The 21428-nt window shown below is 36.5% G+C and overlaps 1 protein-coding gene across 1 annotated transcript; it reads right to left on the bottom strand.

Moving 5' to 3' along the window:
• Positions 1-316: 316 nt before the first annotated feature.
• On the bottom strand, positions 317-5972 carry LOC307130539 (uncharacterized protein). The gene is made up of 3 exons (XM_079823572.1): positions 5922-5972; positions 5541-5753; positions 317-1388 (listed from the first exon to the last, which is right to left on the bottom strand). The coding sequence occupies exons 2-3, from the start codon at positions 5623-5625 to the stop codon at positions 547-549; spliced, it is 927 nt and encodes a 308-aa protein (XP_079679698.1). The 5' UTR covers positions 5626-5753; positions 5922-5972; the 3' UTR covers positions 317-546.
• Positions 5973-21428: the final 15456 nt, after the last annotated feature.

Below are 21428 nucleotides of genomic sequence, written 5' to 3'. Positions count from 1 at the left end.
AACAAACAGATGTATCATGTTTCAGTTTTCATTTGTGTGTTCACTGGTTTTCACCGTGAAGGCTCCGCACTCTAGGGCCAGGATCAGCAGGTCATTTGAAGGAGAGACAGAAAACAGCAAATTTTTCTCAAACCCAAAAATTGGCAGTTTCAAAATGTTATATTAAATGATCTGTCAAGAATTTTGATCTGAAACTTCACAGACACACTCTGGGGACACCTGAGACTTGTATAACATCTTGAAAAAGGGGCATAATAGGTACTCTTTAAATTATTTTGTATGTGTAGTGTTGCTATTCTACCATTAGATTCTTTATGTAAGCATGCTCAGAGGTGTGCTTCTATTTACACACATTTCTACGTATAAGTACAAGTTGGTAAATCCCACACTTTGAGTGAAACCGTTCTTATACTCAACTGCCATTGGCTCATCTGCATTGGAGGGGAGGGCATATCGGTCAATTGCAACTCCATATTTAGTTAATCTCACACCATTTATTTGAATGTATTTGACATTAAAATGAAATGTTCCTCATTGTGACCACTTCTAACGACATTTCTTCATGTGAATCAGAAGGCTTATTTTTTGGGTGAAACTCTTCTCACACTGAGTGCAGTGGTACGGCTTCTCTCCAGTATGAACTCGCTCGTGTGATTTCAGGTGTCCGGACTGAGTGAAACTCTTGTCACAATATGAGCACTTGTAAGGTTTTTCTCCAGTATGAATTCTTTGGTGCTCTTTCAGATGGCCAGATATAGTAAAGCTCTTCCCACAGTCATAGCACACATGATCTCTCACTCCATCGTGTTTTTTCTGGTGCAGTTTAAAATTGTTCAGCCTTGAAAAACTCTTTCCACAGTGAGAACACACATGAGGCTTCTCATCTGAATGAACTGTCAGGTGTTTTTTTAGATTTGATGATGAAATAAACTCTTTACCACACTGATCACAGTTGAATGCTTTTTCTCCAGTGTGAATTCTTATGTGTGTGTTAAAGTTTTCTTTTTGTATGAAACTCTTTCCACATTGAGTGCATGTATACGGTTTCTCTCCAGTGTGAATTCTCATGTGTTTGTTAAGGTGTCCTTTTTTTATGAAACTCTTTCCACACTGAGTGCATGCATACGGTTTCTCTCCAGTGTGAATTCTCATGTGTACATTAAGGTCTCCTTTAAGTGTGAAACTCTTTCCACACTGAGTGCATGTATACGGTTTCTCTCCAGTGTGAATTCTCATGTGTTTGTTAAGGTCTCCTTTACGTGTGAAACTCTTTCCACACTGAATGCAGGTGTGCAGCTTTTTGGCTTTTGTTCTTTGAGTTTTAAAGTTATGATGTCCCTCCTCCTCTTCATTCAGTTCTTGTCTTTCCCGTTTCACTTCCACCTGGTCTAAAATACACATCAAGTTAGAATCAGTTCAAGTGAACCCTGATTTAATAGCAGAAAGCAACAGAGATCAGGTATCAGATCTTTCATGTGCTGAAAAATGTGTTTCCCTTACGAAAAAGTATACTTCAACATCATTTTAGGAAGTATACTTCAGTCAAGTTCAAGTATATTTTAAAGTATACCTTATTTAGTAAGTATTCTAATATCAATGCACTAGTAGTAAACTTGTAAGTAGTGCTGGGTGGTATGACCAAAAATGTATATCACGGTATTTTTCAAAATTATATCAGTTTTGCGGTATATGACGGTATTTTTTTCCCCTATGCATGACCGTTCAGTGTCCTTTGCATAACGTTACATTTAATTTGAAGAAGACGTGATGAAATATGTGCACATACACGCTTGCCGGTTTATGTTTAGGGCACTAGAGTATATGAAATATGTTCATAAAAAACTTAAACGTGCTCGCTCCGGTCTATGTGCTATAATATGATCCATGTGGAGAACTTTAATCTCAGCTCCGCGCAGAAACCGCTCTCGCGCGCCGGGTGTCGTTTGAATTCTCTGCTGTAATCAAGGGCTGAATCCAAAATCGGCCCCTATAACCTTAAATAGGACATTATTGAAGCGACAGGAATCTGTAGTGGTGTCCAAAACCCTAGTGGACGTTATTGACGTTGGAGCGTAGGGGTAATATTTCCTCCAGAGCGGTGAGCGCCTTTCTGAAGATTCCGCTCAACTCGCTCAACCCAGAATGCCCTTTGGCGATTTGCTAGATCTAGAATCTGTGAAATAGCTAAGCAATAGTGGAGCAATAGGTTATGGAATTTAAATATTGTTTTAATATAGTTGCGAGCCTTATACATAAATGTAAAGAGTTAAGAACGAGCAGGGAGAAGAAATTGAAAGGGAGTGTGAAGAGATTGTGAGAGTTAGCTAAGATATTGGAATCTAAATCGACACATTGCCAGAAAGCATGAGGATGTGCTACGCAAACATGGCAGTGCAGCAAAAGGTGAGATATCATTCGATAATAAATTAATAGATAAATAGGTAAGGCACGGTAGGTCTATCGTGTATACGGAGCCCTGCTCTTATTACATGCAGACAAAAATATACCATGGCCATTGGCCACAAATTAATATTTCGTTCCCATGAATTAAGAGTTCGTTTTCTCATTTCTAAATCGTAGCCACGAATTAAATTCGTTCCCACAACTTCTTAATTCGTTCTCCCTGGTTAAGTAAATCGTGGCCACGTTGAACTAATTCATTCTCCAATTTTATTAAAACTATAGGGAACCGATTATTACAATGTGGCCACGATCTAATTAAAATGAGGAAACAAATTATTAAAACATGCTGACGGGTGGTAATTAATAGTTAATTCGTTATGCAATCATGGAAAGCATTTTTTTTTTTTTTTGCACTCTGCGCAAAAGTTTAGTTAAGAATTTTGGACTAATAGTTAATTTTAAAACTTTGATCTAGGCCTATAGCCTGTATATTTTTATTTATATATTTAGGCCCATTAATTCGTTTAATTTTACAGCATTCTTTTTGTACAATTGATATAAGCCAATTTAAATTAAATTAATCAGTTGCAAGAATGTAAAATCAATTACAAGAATGTTGGCCTAATAGTTAATTTACTTTTAAAACGTTTGTGGATTTTGTATATTTTTGTTTATATAGCCTAGATTTTATTTATATTATTAGGCCCATTTAATTTTACAGCAGTTTGTGTGTACAATGGATGGATATAAGCCAATTTAAATTTTAATCATGGGCGTTGCGCAGAAGTTCACTAATCAAAATTCTGGCCTAATAGTTAATTTACTTTTAAAACTTAAGTATATTTTTGTTTATATCATTTTTATTTATATTATTAGGCCCATTTATTCGTTTAATTTTACAGGACTTTTTGTGACTAGCCTAATTTGTCATTTGAAATAAAATATTTTTATTTGAAAAATGTTGTTGTTGCTCAGTTCTTTAGGAGGTAAGGCTGTGGTCTAAGCTAAAAGTGATATACATGTAGATTTTTTTTCCTTTTTTGGAGCGAGCGGGGGGCGATTTGAGTGGAGCCCAAAGCAAACTGCGTTGAACGCTGAGCGATAATGAGCGGAGCGGCCTGATGTAGCTTTGAGCGGGGGAGCGGAGGGGTGAACAGTTCCGTGAGCGATGAGCGGAGATTCTCACTGCTCCACTCCGCTCATATGCTCTGGTATGAACCGGTACACCGCCCAGCACTATTTGTAAGTAATAATTATGATGATTCATCAAAAATGTGTTTCCCTTACGAAAAAGTATACTTCAAGTTAATTTTAGGAAGTATACTTAAGTCAAGTTCAAGTATATTTTAAAGTATACTTTATGTAGTAAGTATTCTAATATCAATGTACTAGTAGTAAACTTGTGTGCTATTTCAATACTACTTGGAACTAAATGGGACTAAAAGTACATATTTAGTGTACTATAAGTGTAACAGTAGTTTACAACTATATTTCTCATTTTAACTGCAACTATACTACAAGTGAACATATAAGTATACTAGTAGTTTACTATTTTAATTCTTGTAGTACATTTTTAGTTTATGTATACACTTTGAAGTGTACTCTCAGTAAAGTTGAGGAGTTTTATACTGCCAGAATACTTGTAAGTTTCCTTGAACTTAACATCATATTTACAGTTTATTATTTATATATTGTTTTTGCACTTAAAGTATTTAAGTATGTTCCAATTCATATATACATTTTTTATACTTGAAATATAACTTTACTGTACTTTAAGTCTTTCCATTTTATGCTAGCTTCATGCATCATTTTTTATCAACAATTGAATGTGGGTAAAATTTGCATTTTTGTCAATGACTACATCTGGATCAGAATTGAGAACGATGATCAAAATAAAGATGGGGTAGATCGAGTGCATCAAAACTCCCAAAACTTTACAGTCCTTCACACCCTTCCTGGGTTCAACATTTCATTTGGTAACATTTGGCAGTTTTGATTTATATTCATGTTTGATGATCATGTTTTACATTTGCATAAGCAATCTTCTATCACTTGTTTCTGCTTCTTTTCCTGTGATTTGATCTAGAGATTCTGTACTAAAAAAAAAAAAAGTAATGGGGCCCCCTACCGTATAATAGCTGGAAAATTTCAGTCTGTGGCAGGGAAAAAGTAAATCCCAAGGTAAACTACCAGTAAAAAAGCCTACACAAAATCAGATACTCAGATGCAGGAACATATCCGTTTCCTTTAAAAATCAATATTTTCAAACAATGTTTATACGTTTATAATGACGCTTTTCCACTGCGTGGTGCGACTTGGCTCGGCTTGCTTTTCCACTGCAGTAGTACCGCTTCAAGTGGGTGGGATTACGTTGTAGTTTTGCCGTCTCTACTGCCGCGACATTATCATAAACGTGACACAAAAACAATTGCGCGAAACAGGAGCAATGGTGCATATCGAAGGAATGGTGTTCTTAGATTCTCGGCATGTGGATGCTTTTCACCGCACAACGAAAAAGTTTGTTTCAAAGGAGGCTGATGGCAGCAAAACAAAATAATTGTAAAATATACCAAATGAGTACGGGAAATCCTACAACAAAGTGCAGACGACGACAGGCTTGCTCGGCAGCAACACGAGATTAAGCTAATCTTGCATTTCCAAGCAAATCCAATGACGCTAGTAGTGTTGATTGTCTCTGACCAATCAATGACCTTAAGTGTTTACACGTCACATTTTAGTATCGGTACGGCACGCTTGGAACCCCAACCGAGGTGGTACTGTTTAAGCAAGCCGTACCGAGTCATGCCATGCAGTGGAAAAGCGCCATAATCTACTAAAAAGATTAAACAACTTCAAGGCAAGTAAACTTAGAATACTTCATTGTAATTTTAAGTATCAATAGATCAAAATATTGACTGCAAGAATAGGACAAATATACTTAGACCTTTCTGACAGTATAAGTGAAGCTCACTTAAGTGCAGTTTTAAGTTTATTTCTAAAAAGGGCATAGAAAGTATATGTTCTTATTATTAGTTTAAAAGAAGTATACTAATAGCATCAATAATCATCCATATACTGCTTATTAATTCACATCTACCAAAGCAGTCAACAATGAAGAATCAAAAATGGACACCAACCTGTTTGTTCCTCAGTATCTTCATGTTTAATTCTGGATGGTTCTGGATCACTCATGTCTTCAATCTCCTCTTTAATAAACTCCATCTTTAACAGTCACACAGATTTCAGCTGCTACACCTGGAGTTTGTCCTTCTCTTGTAGGATTTATTGGTGAATTGTTGTGGGAGGGGCTTCACTGCAGGTGTGAACTGTGATCACTGTTTTGATTCAATCTGCATTTAAAAAGTACAGGCCATAATGTTTAACTGAGCTGCTGAAAAGTCAAAAGTTCTCAGTTTTCACCTCATTCATTATGTTGATGTCGGAGATCTTCTGTAAATTGGCACATTAAGCACATTTTATTGGTGTCAATCGGCTGAAGTAAACTAGAGGATCATTACGTTTGAAATCTTACTCCAGTTCTTGTTTTTGCTCTTTCACTTCCATCAAGTCTGAAATAAACATATTAAGTAGTTAGAATCAGTTAGAGTATAAATGTAATATCCCTGATTTATTAACAGAAAACAATAGATCAGGGGGTATTTCAGAAAGCAGGTTATGTGAAATAACTGGGTATGTTTAAGCGCAAGTAAGTGGATAACCTCAACTTTTGTTTCCAAAAACAGTTAGTTACCTAACTTTCAGGGTAAGTAAGTAGCCATAGCAACTCACTCTCTGAAACGGCAAAGATAAACTATGGTAGGCCTAGATGTTGAATATTTAAGTTCGTATTAAATTTGTCCCCTGACGTTTTTCTTCTGTTTGACTATTTTTTTTTTTACGACCACTTACTTTTCAAATCCTGCCCCCAATTTTTTTGGGTGTTCATATACCAAGTACAAATAAAGTCAACAAGTTTCGGACCATTCCGATGAAGCTACGATTAAAAATATCCACTATAGTGGTAAAAATGTGCTATTGCGTGATAAAAATGCTCAATGTGTTCACCAGATGGCACCGATCTCATTTAAAAAAATGCTTTCATGAGGCCTAGGCTTGACTCTAAAATGAAATACAGCTTTATTAAAAAAAAAAAAAAAAAAAAAAAAAAAAAAAATTATATATATATATATATATATATATATATATATATATATATATATATATATATATATATATATATATATATATTTTTTTTTTTTTTTTTTTTTTTTTTTGGGGGGGGGCTGTCAAAAGATTAATCGCGATTAATCACATCCAAAATAAAAGTTTGTGTTTACATAATATATGTGTGTGTATTCAGTTAATTATTATTTATATATAAAAACACACACAAGCATGTATATATTTAAGAAAAAAATATTATTTTTATATACAAAACATTTATATTTATATATATTATAGATTATATAAATGTATATACAGTATATACATGCAAATATTTCTTAAAGGGTCACTTTAGTGATTTAGCATTAAGCTTTGTATTTAAACTGGGTCATTTATGTAGTAGAAATGTGAAATTATTTTTGAATTTGGTGCCTTCTAGACGGAGAAAAGACAGAAAATTTATTTTTATCTCATGTGGATGAAAGACAACAACTCCCAGAATGCACTTGCTTTGCTGCCCTACGAGGCCACTCCGTACACCATGGTTTTGATCTTCATAGTAATACAATCATTTCGTTCAGTTAGAGAATAAACACTACAATTAAAAACTGAACACGTGTTTTCAATACAGTGTGAGTGAGCCGAACGAAAGTCACGGCACAGACAGCAGTATCAGATTTCCTCAGCAGTGTCAGATTTCATTTGAGCTGAGCTGCTGAGCAGAGCTGGGGTAACGTTAAGCGCCAGTCTGGCACGTTTTCAGATCGCATATGGAAGCTAAACTATCACAGGAATTCATTGAAAAGTTTAAACACTCACTTTACTCTGCACCGCACTCCGTTATTATGAATGTCCGTCTGTGTCTTACATTCTGTGCGTGAGATCTCTCCCCTATGGGCGGGTTAATAACATGCGGAACAGCTCCATCTAGTGGCTGTAGTCTTTAGCCTCTGGCCAAAAAATCCTCAGATGACGCAAAATGACAATATTTGCGTCATCGGAGGAATTTTTCCAGAAATAAAATGCATAATTCTCTCGTCTCAGGGGGATATGAGGGGGGAAAGTACCATCATTTGAATATACTACCGGGTTTCTACTGATAACAAGCCTAATGCTAAACCACTGAAGTGACCCTTTAAATATATACATGAATGTGTGTGTATTTATATATAAATAATAATTAACAGAGTACACACACATATAATATGTAAACACAAACTTTTATTTTGGATGCGATTAATCTTTTGACAGCCCTAATATATATATATATATATATATATATATATATATATATATATATATATATATATATATATATATATATATATATATATATATATATATATATATATATATATATATATATATATATATATATACACATACATGTTTTATTATATTCAATGGGAAAAAATGGGTCATAATTATTCCATAAATATAAATTATAAAACAATTATCTCAAAACACCAAAAAAGAAAAGAAAAAATATTATTGAACAAAAATATATTTCATTAATTTTACTCAAATCTTTTTTATCTTAATCACGCCCTCCGGGTCATTTTTGACCCAGAGGTCCTGAGTGTGACCCATAAATGAAGAACCCCAGAGGGTTAAAATACTTTTTTTTTTTTGTTAAAATGTTCTAAAGAAACTGAAAAATAGAACTTTGTTAATGAAATAAAAGTACTGAAAGAAATCATCATAATTTTTTATATGGCAATACTGTCAAACAGATATTCTAACTATAAACAAAACGCATAGTAACTCCAATTTTGGTTAAAATGTGAAGTTCATGTATTTGCACAGCAGGATAATTAGCTACCAAAAAAGAATAGTTTTGGGAATCGGATCGGATCTTTAAGTGCCTTAAGATTCCCACCAACGATACACCAACACCAACGATACACCAGCCTAAATTTTCTGGTTGTGCCCCTAAAAATTTCATTTGGGGGCCACTGTGCTCCTGGTGAAAAAAGTTAGTCTGGAGCCCTGAAATATAATATATATTATAATGGGTTTATATAAAGAAAGTAGTTTTTTTTTTAAAAAGCCTAATAAATGTTGAAATTGGTAGCTTTCAGTTATACTGTAATGTAACGTCATTAATGTTTCATAGAGACATTAGTATCAGTGATACTGGCCTTCATTCATAAAAACATGACAATAAAACACATTTAAAATATGCTGTCTTTAAATTGTTTCTTTATTAATTTTGAGAGTAACAGAAATTATTACAATATAAAAAAATTAAAAACAAAAATATTACAAACTTGCGATTAATCGCGATTAATTACAGAAAAAAATTTGAATAATTTGTTAATTTTTTTAATCGATTCCCAGCACTATTAAAAATGTGTATTTTTGTAGACAATAGAGATAATGAACCATGTAGGGGTACAGTTTTTTTTTCTATATATTTAAAAAAAAAAAAAAAAAAGATTATTTATTAAGTCCATAACCTAATTTGTGTCAACTCCATCAGACCAAGGTTATTTTCGTAAACGAAAATTGAAACTAAGACTAAAACTATTGGTCAATTTTTTTTTTTCCGTAAACTGAAATAAAATTTAAAAATCATAATAAAGGAAAAACTAAAACAAAACGAAACTAACAACTCTTACTGAAAAACGAACTGAAATAAAATAGTAATTAGCAAAAATAAATATTAGTTTTGGTAATTAATAAGCTCTCTGTGGCGGAGAATCTGACCTGTGGCGGTTGAGGGAGTGTCTGTATATGGCGCTACTGCGCGTGAAGTGAGGGGAGATCTGAGATTAACCTGTGACGCGACACGTGCAGTGAACACACATCGCTAGTCCTAAACAGCTGCTCACACAGAATGCGTTCGTGGCAGTGAAATGGGAAATGACACAAGGTAACTAGACGCACGTTGAACTTCTTTTAACTTAACTCACTGCTTTTAACTTAACTCACTGCTTTTAGAACGCCATTTCATACGCGACGAGAGACTCAGGTGCAACAGCAACTACTAGTAACGTTACTACTGTGTGTTTGGGATCATGTTTGCATAATATTGACAGGCTCAAAGGTGTTATCATTGTTTTTACAAATCATTTACTACTAATAATATTATCCGTGTGAATACATTTACCCACAAAGTAAGGAATACCAGGACACACACACAGAGAGAGAGAGAGAGAGAGAGAGAGAGAGAGAGAGAGAGAGAGAGAGAGAGAGAGAGAGAGAGAGAGAGAGAGAGAGAGAGAGAGAGAGAGAGAGAGAGAGAGAGAGAGAGAGAGAGAGAGAGAGAGAGAGAGAATATACACTTCATTATTTAATCACACTGTCTTCACAACAGTTTGTGTTGGCTGTAGTCAGATGACTTTAGCTGTGGTCACACTGCTAGCCTACATTGTACTACTGAAGAAATTAAAATAAGCTTATAAAGTTAATTGTTTAACAATATTTCATCTTTAATATGAATGAGTCTGTCTGGAATTTATCATTTTTACTTTTATATTTTTACATTGCATTTGTTTGGTTCTTTCAATCTCAGACCATTGTTTGTCGTATAGGTCATAGTTTGATTCTTAAAGGTGAAGACCCAACTTTATGCATGTTTTATAAGATTCCCCTCTCTGTTAAACATATTTTGTTGGACTGTCCTGGGTTGAAACAAGAATATTTTTTTGTCAAGTTATTTAACTTAAGGACTTATTTAGTAAGATTATGCGTGAAAAGGTTTTGGATTTTTTAAATCATAAATTGATGTAAAAAATCTTGCATAATATGACTTCTTGTGTTTGTTTCCTTAATTTTATTGTAATTATGTAATTATATTTTTGTTATTGAATTTTGCCATGAATATAGCCTTAGATGCTGACATGGCATTAAATAAAACAATCTATTCCATTATTTAATTTTTATTATTAAGATGTCTGCATAAGAGTAAACTCTAATCTGTGCAAACATTAAACTTTGCTGAAATTAAAAATCTTGATTTGGTCTCTACACTTCGTTCTGGTAACTCTGCTAAACTATAATTACTAAAACTAAAACGAAATATATAAAAACTAAATAGAAATGTGTTTACAAACTAAAAACTAAACAAACTAGCAAAACAATTTATAAAACGAACTAAACCTAAACTGAAATTTGTAGCAAAATTGAAAACTATAATAACCTTGTGTCAAAAGCATGCTAATTTAATTTAATCTATCCAAAAACAATGTAAAATCTTCAGTTATGTAATACTGGTGTTCAGCAAAGGATCTAAATCATAAAATACATTTTCCGTTTTACACAAGAAATTGAAAAAAAGAATAGGACATTTCTTTTAAAATCTTCCTGAAGGTTTAAAATTCTGATGGAGTTGACAAAGGTTGAGCTGAGTCCAAATATACAGTATATAGCCGCGTTTCCACCGCAGGAACTTTACCCCGGAACCAGGAACTTTGGGGGGGAACTCGGTGTGTTTCGACCGCAGGAACCAGGGTCTAAATGAAGTTCCGGGTAAATATTTCCCCCTCCAAACGGCCCTGCTTGCGAGGTGGGACTTTTCAAAAGTTCGCGAACTTTCGGCGGTGGGACTTGGGCGCTGAACATGCTGATTGGTTGAGCTCTCGCAGCTATTTTTTTTTTCCACCGCCATATTTACAAGTCTTTTGCGAGGTGGGTTCCGTGGGTTTTGCGTTCAGTAAATATTTTTTTTGCAACAATGGAGTTCAACAAAAAATTTGACCGATGGACAGACGACGAGGTTCAGGCTTTGAGCATATATGCGGAGGAGGACATCCAGCGGGAACTGGAAACGGCGACCCGCAATGAAAAGGTATAACTGAAGATATCGACTCGGTTCCAGTCACACTGGAAAACAGTGCAGAGAGAAGTTGAAGAAATTAAGACAAGATTACAAGAAATTAAAGGATCATAACAACCGGAGCGGTTCCGACCGGCGTATCAACAAGTGGTATGACCGCCTGGACGCGTTGTTGGGACAGACCGTCTTTTTCTGGCGCAGCGGTAACGAAAGACTCGGCTAGTGCGTTGTTGGAAACCATCCAGGAATCCGAGTGGGTTGAAGGTAAATATATCATCTTGGTATTATCTATTAAACTCGTTGCAGTGTTTAAACACGTTGCAGTAACTTTTTTCAACGTGCTTTTCCAGACGTAACGAGTGGCCCTGATGAATCGCAGGCAACGGAGACCAGCGTGTTTTCCCCCGCGGTCACCAGTACGTTATAAAGCTGACAAAAATGTGTATATATTTAAAAACTGATGTGTAATCCTTAATGGTTTTGTTGTTTTTAATTGTAAACTTAAATTGCCCATGATAAAAATTGCACACTGGGCATTGTTCAAGCTGGGCAAACAATTGTTCATTATTTGTAGTGAAAACACTTTAAATAATTAATTGATGGTTTCTATTGTTTCATGGTTGCCTTGTGTATTAATTTCCATGTGTTTCTGTGCAATTTTTCTACTTAGAGAAAAGGAACTGTGACTTTCTTGATGCACTGAGGGACATGGAGGATGCTAACCCTGCAGCATGGACAAGAACTGACCAATATATGCAGCTGTTACTGGAGAGCCAGGCCGAGGAGAGATGAGGAGGCAAGAGTTGGCATTCCACCAGTCAGAAGCGGAAGAAAGCAGAGGGAATTTCAGACCGGGTTTCTGTCTGTTCTTGGACAGTTTGTCCAGTCGTTCAAGAAGTAGCCACAGTGACCAGCCGCTTGACTGAAGCATTTGCACTATCACATTTGTACTTTATATATTGTACGTGTTGGCACAGCTCTTGGACAGGTTACTGAAAAATACACTTTTTTTTATATTGTTGTTTTCACATTTTATATTTTCATTTTATTTTTCTAGTAATTTATTTGTCTTTGCACACTTTTATTTTAATTTTTTAAGAACTAATCTGTCTAAAATAAAGTAAAATGTGTAAAATGTCACTGTGTCTTTAATTTCCACATTCTAACTATATAACCACATTCTAATTGTATTCATATAGTGTAGGAAGCAAATAAAAGGGCTGCTGCTCGCAAGTCTTTCTGAATATGCACATAAACATATCTAGAAAACCCAAATATTATATTTTTAAATGTATAACTATGTGAATGTAGTATAATAACTTATAACCACAACTTAAGTGAAGCCATAAGTGTGGTCCTGCTTCATTTCAAATTTGAGGAAGAAGTCTCTAAAATTATGCATTTAATGAAGCATATTGTAATACTAGTCATGTGATTTTTTTTTTTTTTTTTGTGAATGTTAAGAGATGTTATTGTGATAAAAAATAAAATACTTGCAGTCTAGTACCTAATCTTTCAACTGCTTAATTCAGTCTATTGTTTTCATTCAATTAACTTTTCACACATCTGTCATGACTGAAACCTCATTATCCTTTTATAGAAAATCTTTTGTTTTGGAATTGCGCTTTTACAACACATTCAGATTCTGGATTGCCCATCATCCCATTTTGCATTAAAATGGTCAAACCAGGTGAAAGTGCACGTTTAAATAAGCAGTGTTGGTAATGTGTGTACATAATCAGCAAAAGCAGCGCTGCTTGCATCTCCTACACTTGTTATTGTTGCAGACAGTATCGCGCAAAAGCGATTACTGTCCGTCGGTAACTGGGAGAAGCAGTCGCGTGCATTCCCACGTCACCGGACTAATTTGCCTAATCTCCCCGGTACTTTAGACCGCAGTGGAAACGCAGATTGTAGCAGGTCTGGGGGAGAAAAAGTTCCTGGGAAAAAAGTTCCTGGTACAAATAGTTCCGGGTAATTTCGGTGGAAACGCGGCTTATGTTAATAGAATCATGAAACAGCATTAGAAGAATTCCCCATATTCAAAAAAAGAAGAAACGTATTAAATCACATTATACAGACATTTTGAGAGCATTTGTCAACTATTAGACATAAAACCTGACAGAGTTGACCAAATGTAATGTTTTTCCACTTTAATCACGTGTTGTAGAGTGGAGCAATTTAGTTTTTTTCCTCAGTTGTAGCTGCCTTAATTAACACATCAAAGTGGCAAGATTTATCCCACAACTATTTACAGAAACTATTACACTGCGACGACGGAGCTGACATGTTAAAACTGTGACCGTAGAAACTTCAATATTGTTTGTTTAAAATATAAAACAAATCTCTAACTTCCAGGACTATAGCCGCGTTTCCACCGCAGGAACTTTCCCCCGGAACTAGGAACTTTGGGGGGGAACTCGGTGTGTTTCGACCGCAGGAACCAGGGTCTAAATGAAGTTCCGGGTAAATATTTCCCCCTCCAAACGGCCCTGCTTGCGAGGTGGGACTTTTTCAAAGTTCGGGAACTTTCGGGGGTGGGACTTGGGCGCTGAACATACTGATGCTGAACATACAAGTATTTTGCGAGGTGGGTTCTGCGTTCAGTAAATATTTTCTTTGCAACAATGGAGTTCAACAAAAAATACGACGATGGACCGACGACGAGGTTCAGGCTTTATTGAGCATATATGCGGAGGAGGACATCCAGCGGGAACTGGAAACGGCGACCCGCAATGAAAAGGTATACCTTTTCATGACTGAAACCTCATTATCCTTTTATAGAAAATCTTTTGTTTTGGAATTGCGCTTTTACAACACATTCAGATTCTGGATTGCCCATCATCCCATTTTGCATTAAAATGGTCAAACCAGGTGAAAGTGCACGTTTAAATAAGCAGTGTTGGTAATGTGTATACATAATCAGCAAAAGCAGCGCTGCTTGCATCTCCTCCACTTGTTATTGTTGCAGACAGTATCGCGCAAAAGCGATTACTGTCCGTCGGTGATTGGGAGGAGCAGTCGCGCGCATTCCCACGTCACCGGACTAATTTGCCTAATCTTCCCGGTACTTTAGACCGCAGTGGAAACGCAGATTGTAGCAGGTCTGGGGGAGAAAAAGTTCCTGGGAAAAATAATTCTGGGTAATTTCGGTGGAAACGCGGCTTGTGTGTCCTACTGTGAGATCCACAATGAGCAGGCAATAGTAAGTGCTCCTCACGCCCGTTTCACACATAGAGACAGAGCGACACGCGTCATAATCTGAAGACCACGCCCACCGGGGGGGAAAACAATCAAACTGTCTCCATTGACTTTGAATTGCGGGAGGCTGCCTCCTTGTCATTTCGGACTTATTACAAAAAACTGAACAATGTATAAAAGCTGATATGTGACAAAGTGAACTGCAAACAAGCTAAACAAAACCCAGAAGCAAAAACCGAGACGTTTTTATTAGCTGTTGACCCAAAAAACGAGCGTTTAAGGACAAAAAAGTGGATTCAGGCCATTGAGACAGCGCGCGACGGGTCATATTACACTGAGAACTACGGCGACTAGAGAGGTAATCAGCGACAGTAAATATAATATATAAAACTGACATTTGGATATTTGACTTAACAGTGACAACATTTTACTGCATACATAGACATATTGAGGCATACTGAGTGTCAGGATCCCAAAATGTACCCATTCTTCCTGCTGAAGCTTCACTTCGTATTGCCTGTATCCACTTTTATCTTCTTAAACGCTCGTTTTTTTGGGTTGACAGCTTATAAAAACTTATTTCTGTGTTTTTTAGCTTGTTTGCTGTACACTTTGTCACATATCAGCTTTGAGACATTGTTCTGTTTTTTGTTATAAGTCCGAAATGACAATGAGGCAGCCTCACGCAATGCAAAGTCAATGGAGAGCGTTGGATTGTTTTCCCCCCCGGTGTGGGCGTGGCCTAAATACGCTCTGTCTCTATACTCCGTTTGCAGTGCGTATGCGGTGCGTATTTTTTTCCGTACCCATGTTAACGGATTACAGCTTTCACACTGCACGCGAATGCTGTCCGTCAGTCCGTTCCAGGTGCGGTGCGTCTGCAGCAGTCCGGCGATCGTTTCCATACCGAGTGTATTTTTTGCTGTGCTGCACTGTGGAATTAAAGTGACCGCACATTGTTTGCTTTAAAATAAACATGTACTGACGCGAAAATCTAGTAATTTTACCACAGATGCATATCATTTAAAATATACTCTGTTTCAAAGTCAACACATGGCTTTTTTTTCAGTTAAAGCAAGGAAACGACACATTACCTGGCATTTAGGTTAAAAAATTGAAATAAATGGAGAGCACGTACGTTCCTGGAGGTGGAAAAACAAAGGTCTTTAGACCTGCTTTTAAAAGGGTTTAAAAACGAAAGAAAAGATGAGAGTCTGCTGTTTTTGTATAGCCTATTGTAAGTTTCTAATTTAAAATGTTTATAGGCTATAAGTTATATTTAAATGTTTTGCCACTTGTGTGAGCTAAATCTAAAGTAGCCTATATAAATATAAAGTAATGAATTGAATAAAACGTTGTTTAAATGTACTACGTTAAAACGTGATACCTATGAAAGTGTAAACAAAGAGAATTGCAATTTTGACAAGCCATGTTCAGTAACAACTTTTGGATTTGAAATAAAAAAATAATGAATAAATGCTGTGTTTGTGGTATACAACCGCGGATTTGACGCAAAGTGAGAACAACTTTTATAGCCCTTTTTTAAATGGAAAATATGAATCAATATTTACTTGTTGTATTGTTTTATATCTTAAAGATTTCTGCCTTTTAATGTAGCCTAAAGGCCTGTACACACCGGGACGAATATCGCACGCGCTTATCGCCAGCGTTTTTCATGACGTTTTTCGGCGCGTCTTGAGTGTTCACACCCAAGCGATTTTCATTGGCGATGCGCCGAGTGAACGTGCACATTCAGTAGATGCGCTCCCGGTACACAAGGTGGTGCTGCGGCACTTACGCTTCTGACACTCGCTTGTCACACAGAAGAAAAGGAGAGACAGTATTTACGTGCTTGCCAAAACCACAGATATATTATGGCTATGGCAAAACCATTCACACACTTTTTGCTAACTGGCAAGCAGCATTAGCAGCCCATCTTCTTCTTTGTCTACTTACTACTTCTTCGTCGTATCAATGTGTGCTCGGCAAGACCGATTATGTGCTTGAGCGCCACCAAGTCGTGTTTTACTGTCACTTCAGCAGCTCCAGGCACGTGAACAAAAGCGCTGATCTCATTGGACGGCCAGTTTTTAACGCGCCGCGTCAAAATAAAAAAACGAACCCGAGCCGTTTTTTTTTAAATGACGCTTTTACGCCTGGCCAGTGGCGTAACTTTGCTTTGAAAAGTGGTGGGGACACCGGGACACCGCACAACTCGTTTTGCTATGTGTTTATTTAATACGGAGACGCATTTCTGCCACATCCATATTATTTTTCCACTCAATTATGTAGTAATAACGAGATCTTATGTCATAAAAACAACATAATTTTCTCGTAATAACGAGATTGTATGTTGTTAAAACGACATATTTTTCTCCTAATAAGGACATGTGTTGTAGAGTGATGTGTGTAGGCCTATATATATGTCTGTATCCATTAGAGAATTGATTTAGCCCATGCCTTTGTCACACTTGTTTGAAAAGCATGCAGAAGCAAGCTCAGCGTAAAATATCTCATCCGCTGCCTGTATCGGTGGCAGTGCCCATAGCACGAAATTGTTGTAGCCTAATTTATTGATGTAGCCTATAGTTCTTAACAGAGCAGGTGGCCATGGACCGCTCATGTGGCGTAACTTTAACCTTGTAATGACGGACCCCGGTGCAGCCACAAATATCATAACTATCTATAAGGCCTACTGTAATTAAGACATTCTAGAAATGTATTAAAAAGAAAGACGCTTTCAGCCTTACTCAAAGGCCGCGGAAACAATGCATCAATGCATTCCCGGCGTTCTTATTTTGCTTCCGATGTATTAAATATAGGCTACAGGCAATTTGTTTATGAAACCTTGATCAAAATTAAAATACAATTCACTTTTCATCAACATATAAAAATTAAAACAATAATATAATAGGCTAATATTTAAACATAACTATGAATCTAAAGGCTACGTTTTGCATGTAGCCTACTCCACTCCAAACGCTTAAAAAATTTATTTTGTTTATTAAACAAAAAGTTAATTCCAAATGTAATTTCTAAATTCAGTTCATATTTCCAGCAAACGAAATTCCGAGCCAAAATAACAAAGTGGTAAAAAAAACTGCAACAATGAAAAATATTAAAGAATTCGCGGGTGCTTTCGTCGGCATGGAGTGGGGTCAGACATAATTTCTATTGAGTGTTGTTTTGCAGAAATCATTTCTTTAAAGTGAATTTCGTTTTCTATAAATTGTATTTTAATTTTGATCAAGGTTTCATAAATTAATGGCCTGTATATTTAATACATAAGAAGCAAAATAAGAACGGGATTGACGTGCGTAACGAACCCACTGGCCTGTTTCCGCGGCTTTGAGTAAGGCTGAAAGCGTCTTTCTTTTTAATACATTTCTAGAATATATGTAGCTATTACATAGCATACAATATATTACTGTAGGCCTATTATAGAGTTATGATATTTGTGCACCGGTTATGCCACTGATGCTAACATGAGCGGTCCATGGCACCTGTTACCCGTAACGAAGTGGTAAAACTTTGAGTTACCACCATGCAATTTCAAACATTTCGCTCGTCTCTGTATGTGGCAAGCTGGCAGCAATGCGTCACAATAACCTGGCGTAGGCTATGTAACAGTCGATCATTCTTTACAGATGGCGCGGTATGTTTGGAAAGAAGACGAGTTCTTTATTAAACTCATAAAAAAAAAATGTATCCCGTGCGGTGGCTGGGATATACATAAACCTAAAAACATACGTGGCATAATTTTTGGAATGACTTATCACGTGAGGAAAAACATTTTTTTTAGTCGCATAACATCAGTTAATGGAAACGCTGTCATTTCGCATTATTTTTTTTTATCGACTACTAGGAAATATGGCAAAAGTTTTGCAAAAATCTGTAATGGAAAAAAAAGCTTCTGACCAGCGGAAAAATGTGTTAAATTAATGTATTACGATTTGTAGATTGTGCTTTTGCTTTAATACACACCTTCCGCAATCTATTTTTCAACTACTTTTAAAAAGTGGTGGGGACAATATCGAGCCTGGCAAAAAGTGGTGGGGACATGTCCCACCCGTAAATTACGCCTATGCGCCTGGCGTTTTACGCGTCGGTGTGAACACTCACATTGGCGCCCATTGTTTAGTCACGAGGCGTTAAACGTCGGCGATAAACGCGCGCGAAAATCGTCCCGGTGTGAACAGGCCTTAACTGTGTATTTTTTAATTTGTTGCATTTTTAAACACTGTCTGGCAGTTTTACATTGTGAACTCATGTTGAGGACAGGTTAAATTACATGTGTTTCCAAGTATAGCCTGTGCTTTTAAAATAATACTAAAGAAATTATTTAAAAGAATAAGCAATAAATGTCCTGAGTATACAAATTTCCCTTAGATGTGGCTTGTGTGTATGTGGGACATGTTTTGTCCCTTATCTCAAGAATCAGTGACATAGAAAATTGGTCTCATAAACCACATATGCTAACACACACACACACACACACACACACAGCTGAAGGATGATGAGAAAATACACGTTAAGTCCCGTCGCCCTCTAACAGTAACTGTACTTCATCTAATTCACAGGTCACATATAAGGCTAAACATACATTTTAAAATCTAAATGAAAGCTTCACACATTTACAACACTAAACGACATTTCCACACACTCAAGCCATTATATGTGGAGAAATGTATTAAGAGGGAAAATCCCGGGCTCTAATTCGGCGCGCGGGCGAAATAAAACTCCACAAATACATCGAACTCTTAGAAAAAAAGCACATAAATAAACGTGTCCCTGTTTTATGGCACTTATATAATACATATCAACTCGAAAAAGCCACTTAATACTGCATAGTTTCACTCCATAAAGCAGAGACAACGTTACCTGACTGACTCTCTCCAGTCGCGGGTTGTTCTGACTGAGCTTGCGCGCGACCGGACCATTACAAATGACGTCACTCACATAACGAACTAAAAATGCATACCTCTGTCTTGCAGAACAAAATGAAGATAATGAACAAAAAAGTAAAGGAATATAAACAATTTATTGTTTCACCCATATAATTATTTTATGTGTTATTTTTTCAGAAGTTTACCAATTCAATAAACATAAATAAGCGTTTGCTGGAACTGTTACAAAAAAAAAACCCCTCTCAACACTACAAACAGTTTATATTTGTGCACACTTACTGCAGCAGTTTTAATGACATTTTAAACCATCTGCAAATCAATAAAACAACCAGCTATTTGAACATTTTACAGCTATTATTTACAGCAAATGACTCTTGTACAATCTGGAAACAATATGGCAAACATTAGTGAATAAGTTATATGGACATGGGAAATCTTATTCAAGCAGATTTAGCAAAGTAATTATCCAGAAAAGATACAAATAATTATTGACACCAAAACAATTAGATGCAATTTGACCTATCGGTAAGCCCCGCCCCCCTTTGTTACGGTTAACTCGGACAAACAAACAGAGTTGCTAACTGTCTTACAATTATAGCTGTCCGTGTGAAAACCTTATCCCAAGATTTTTTCGGACACAGAATAGTGTATACCCCGTCCGAATGATGGCCAAACTTTACTGATGGTTTATTACATATTTTTTTCAAATCATCGTAAGAGCTGAACAAACAACTGAAGTTAATGCGCACTTCTTATGCTTTAAAGCATAAGAAGTGCGCATTAACGTATCATTCACAAACGCTCTCTCTCTTCGTGGCATTACTATAACAGCACATTACACAAAAACACCCAAACAACCTACATTAAACAAACAGAGCTAATGCCTTTTCGGGGGTGCAGTTAATAACTGGTAAACTTTGTATGCAAAACAACTCCGATAAACTGCGTGCGAGCTCTTCCTTTCACTAGCCGTAAACTGTAATACCCATCAAAATAGGAGTCCTCCTTAGTAAGACAGATAATGTAGACCTTAAACATATCTAAACTCACAGAAATATAAAAAATGTATACAAAAACAAATTAAACGATAAATCACAATAACATGTGACATCTCTGTGACAGAGAAGGACCACCTCTCGTCGAGTAGCATTCAAGTGGGACTTAAATATAAATAAAACGGGAATAAAAAAAAAATGGTGAGATTAATTTGGAAGCGATGGTTTACAGATCTCAATGCAAACGGGAGAAGCCTCATGTTACGCTTGTCACGATCGCAGATGACAACATCCAGGATCAACACAGTTCATGTACCGCAGGGTAAGATTAAATTAATTTACATTTAAGCAGTTTAATATGGAGAGGCACTGAAATGTAGACCTCGTGTTTTTGACCTAATGTTACAGTTACATGAGAACAGTTAGTTATTTTGGTTTGAACGTTAGCAGGGACTTACTAACTTTAAAGGTCCCGTTTTTCGTGTTTTTTTGAAGCTTTGATTGTGTTTACAGTGTGCAATATAACATGTGTTCATGTTTCGCGTGTAAAAAAACACAGTATTTTTCACACAATTTACTTATCTGTATACCGCTGTTTTCACTGTCCTCAAAACGGCTTGAAAGATTTCCCTGTTCTATGAAGTCCCTCCTTCAGAAATACGTAACGAGTTCTGATTGTGCCAGCGGTTCCCATGTTGTGATTTGACAGCAGTATAGCGCACGCAGAGCGCACGTTACCGGAAAGGTCGCGCCTCTCACCATAACGGGGATGCATGCGCTCAATGATCTCTAAGTACAGCGTCCCTGGGAAAGCCAAACAAAGGTGACTTGACTCCGGGATGAAAATAACAGCGTCTCGACGACATGGCGACAAACAAACTATACAAACGCAACACTTCCTATTCTCCACGCGGGAGCAACAAGACCACGCCCCCTTTTTCGCATACTCTTGTGGGCGGAGGTTAGTCGACATACTGC

Source organism: Gobio gobio, assembly GCF_949357685.1.
Source record: "Gobio gobio genome assembly, chromosome: 8".
NCBI classification, from domain to species: domain Eukaryota; kingdom Metazoa; phylum Chordata; class Actinopteri; order Cypriniformes; family Gobionidae; genus Gobio; species Gobio gobio.
Note: the sequence above shows the minus strand (reverse complement) of the source record. Positions and strands in the feature narration are given on the sequence as shown.

What these genes read in the sequence shown, in the direction of transcription:
- LOC307130539 (XM_079823572.1), bottom strand. Translation starts at nt 5,625, where the DNA reads ATGGAGTTTATTAAAGAGGAGATTGAAGACATGAGTGATCCAGAACCA. An exon ending in AGATACTGAGGAACAAACAG is followed by an intron (nt 1,389 to 5,540) that starts GTTGGTGTCCAT and finishes TGTGTATTTTAG; the next exon opens with ACCAGGTGGAAGTGAAACGG.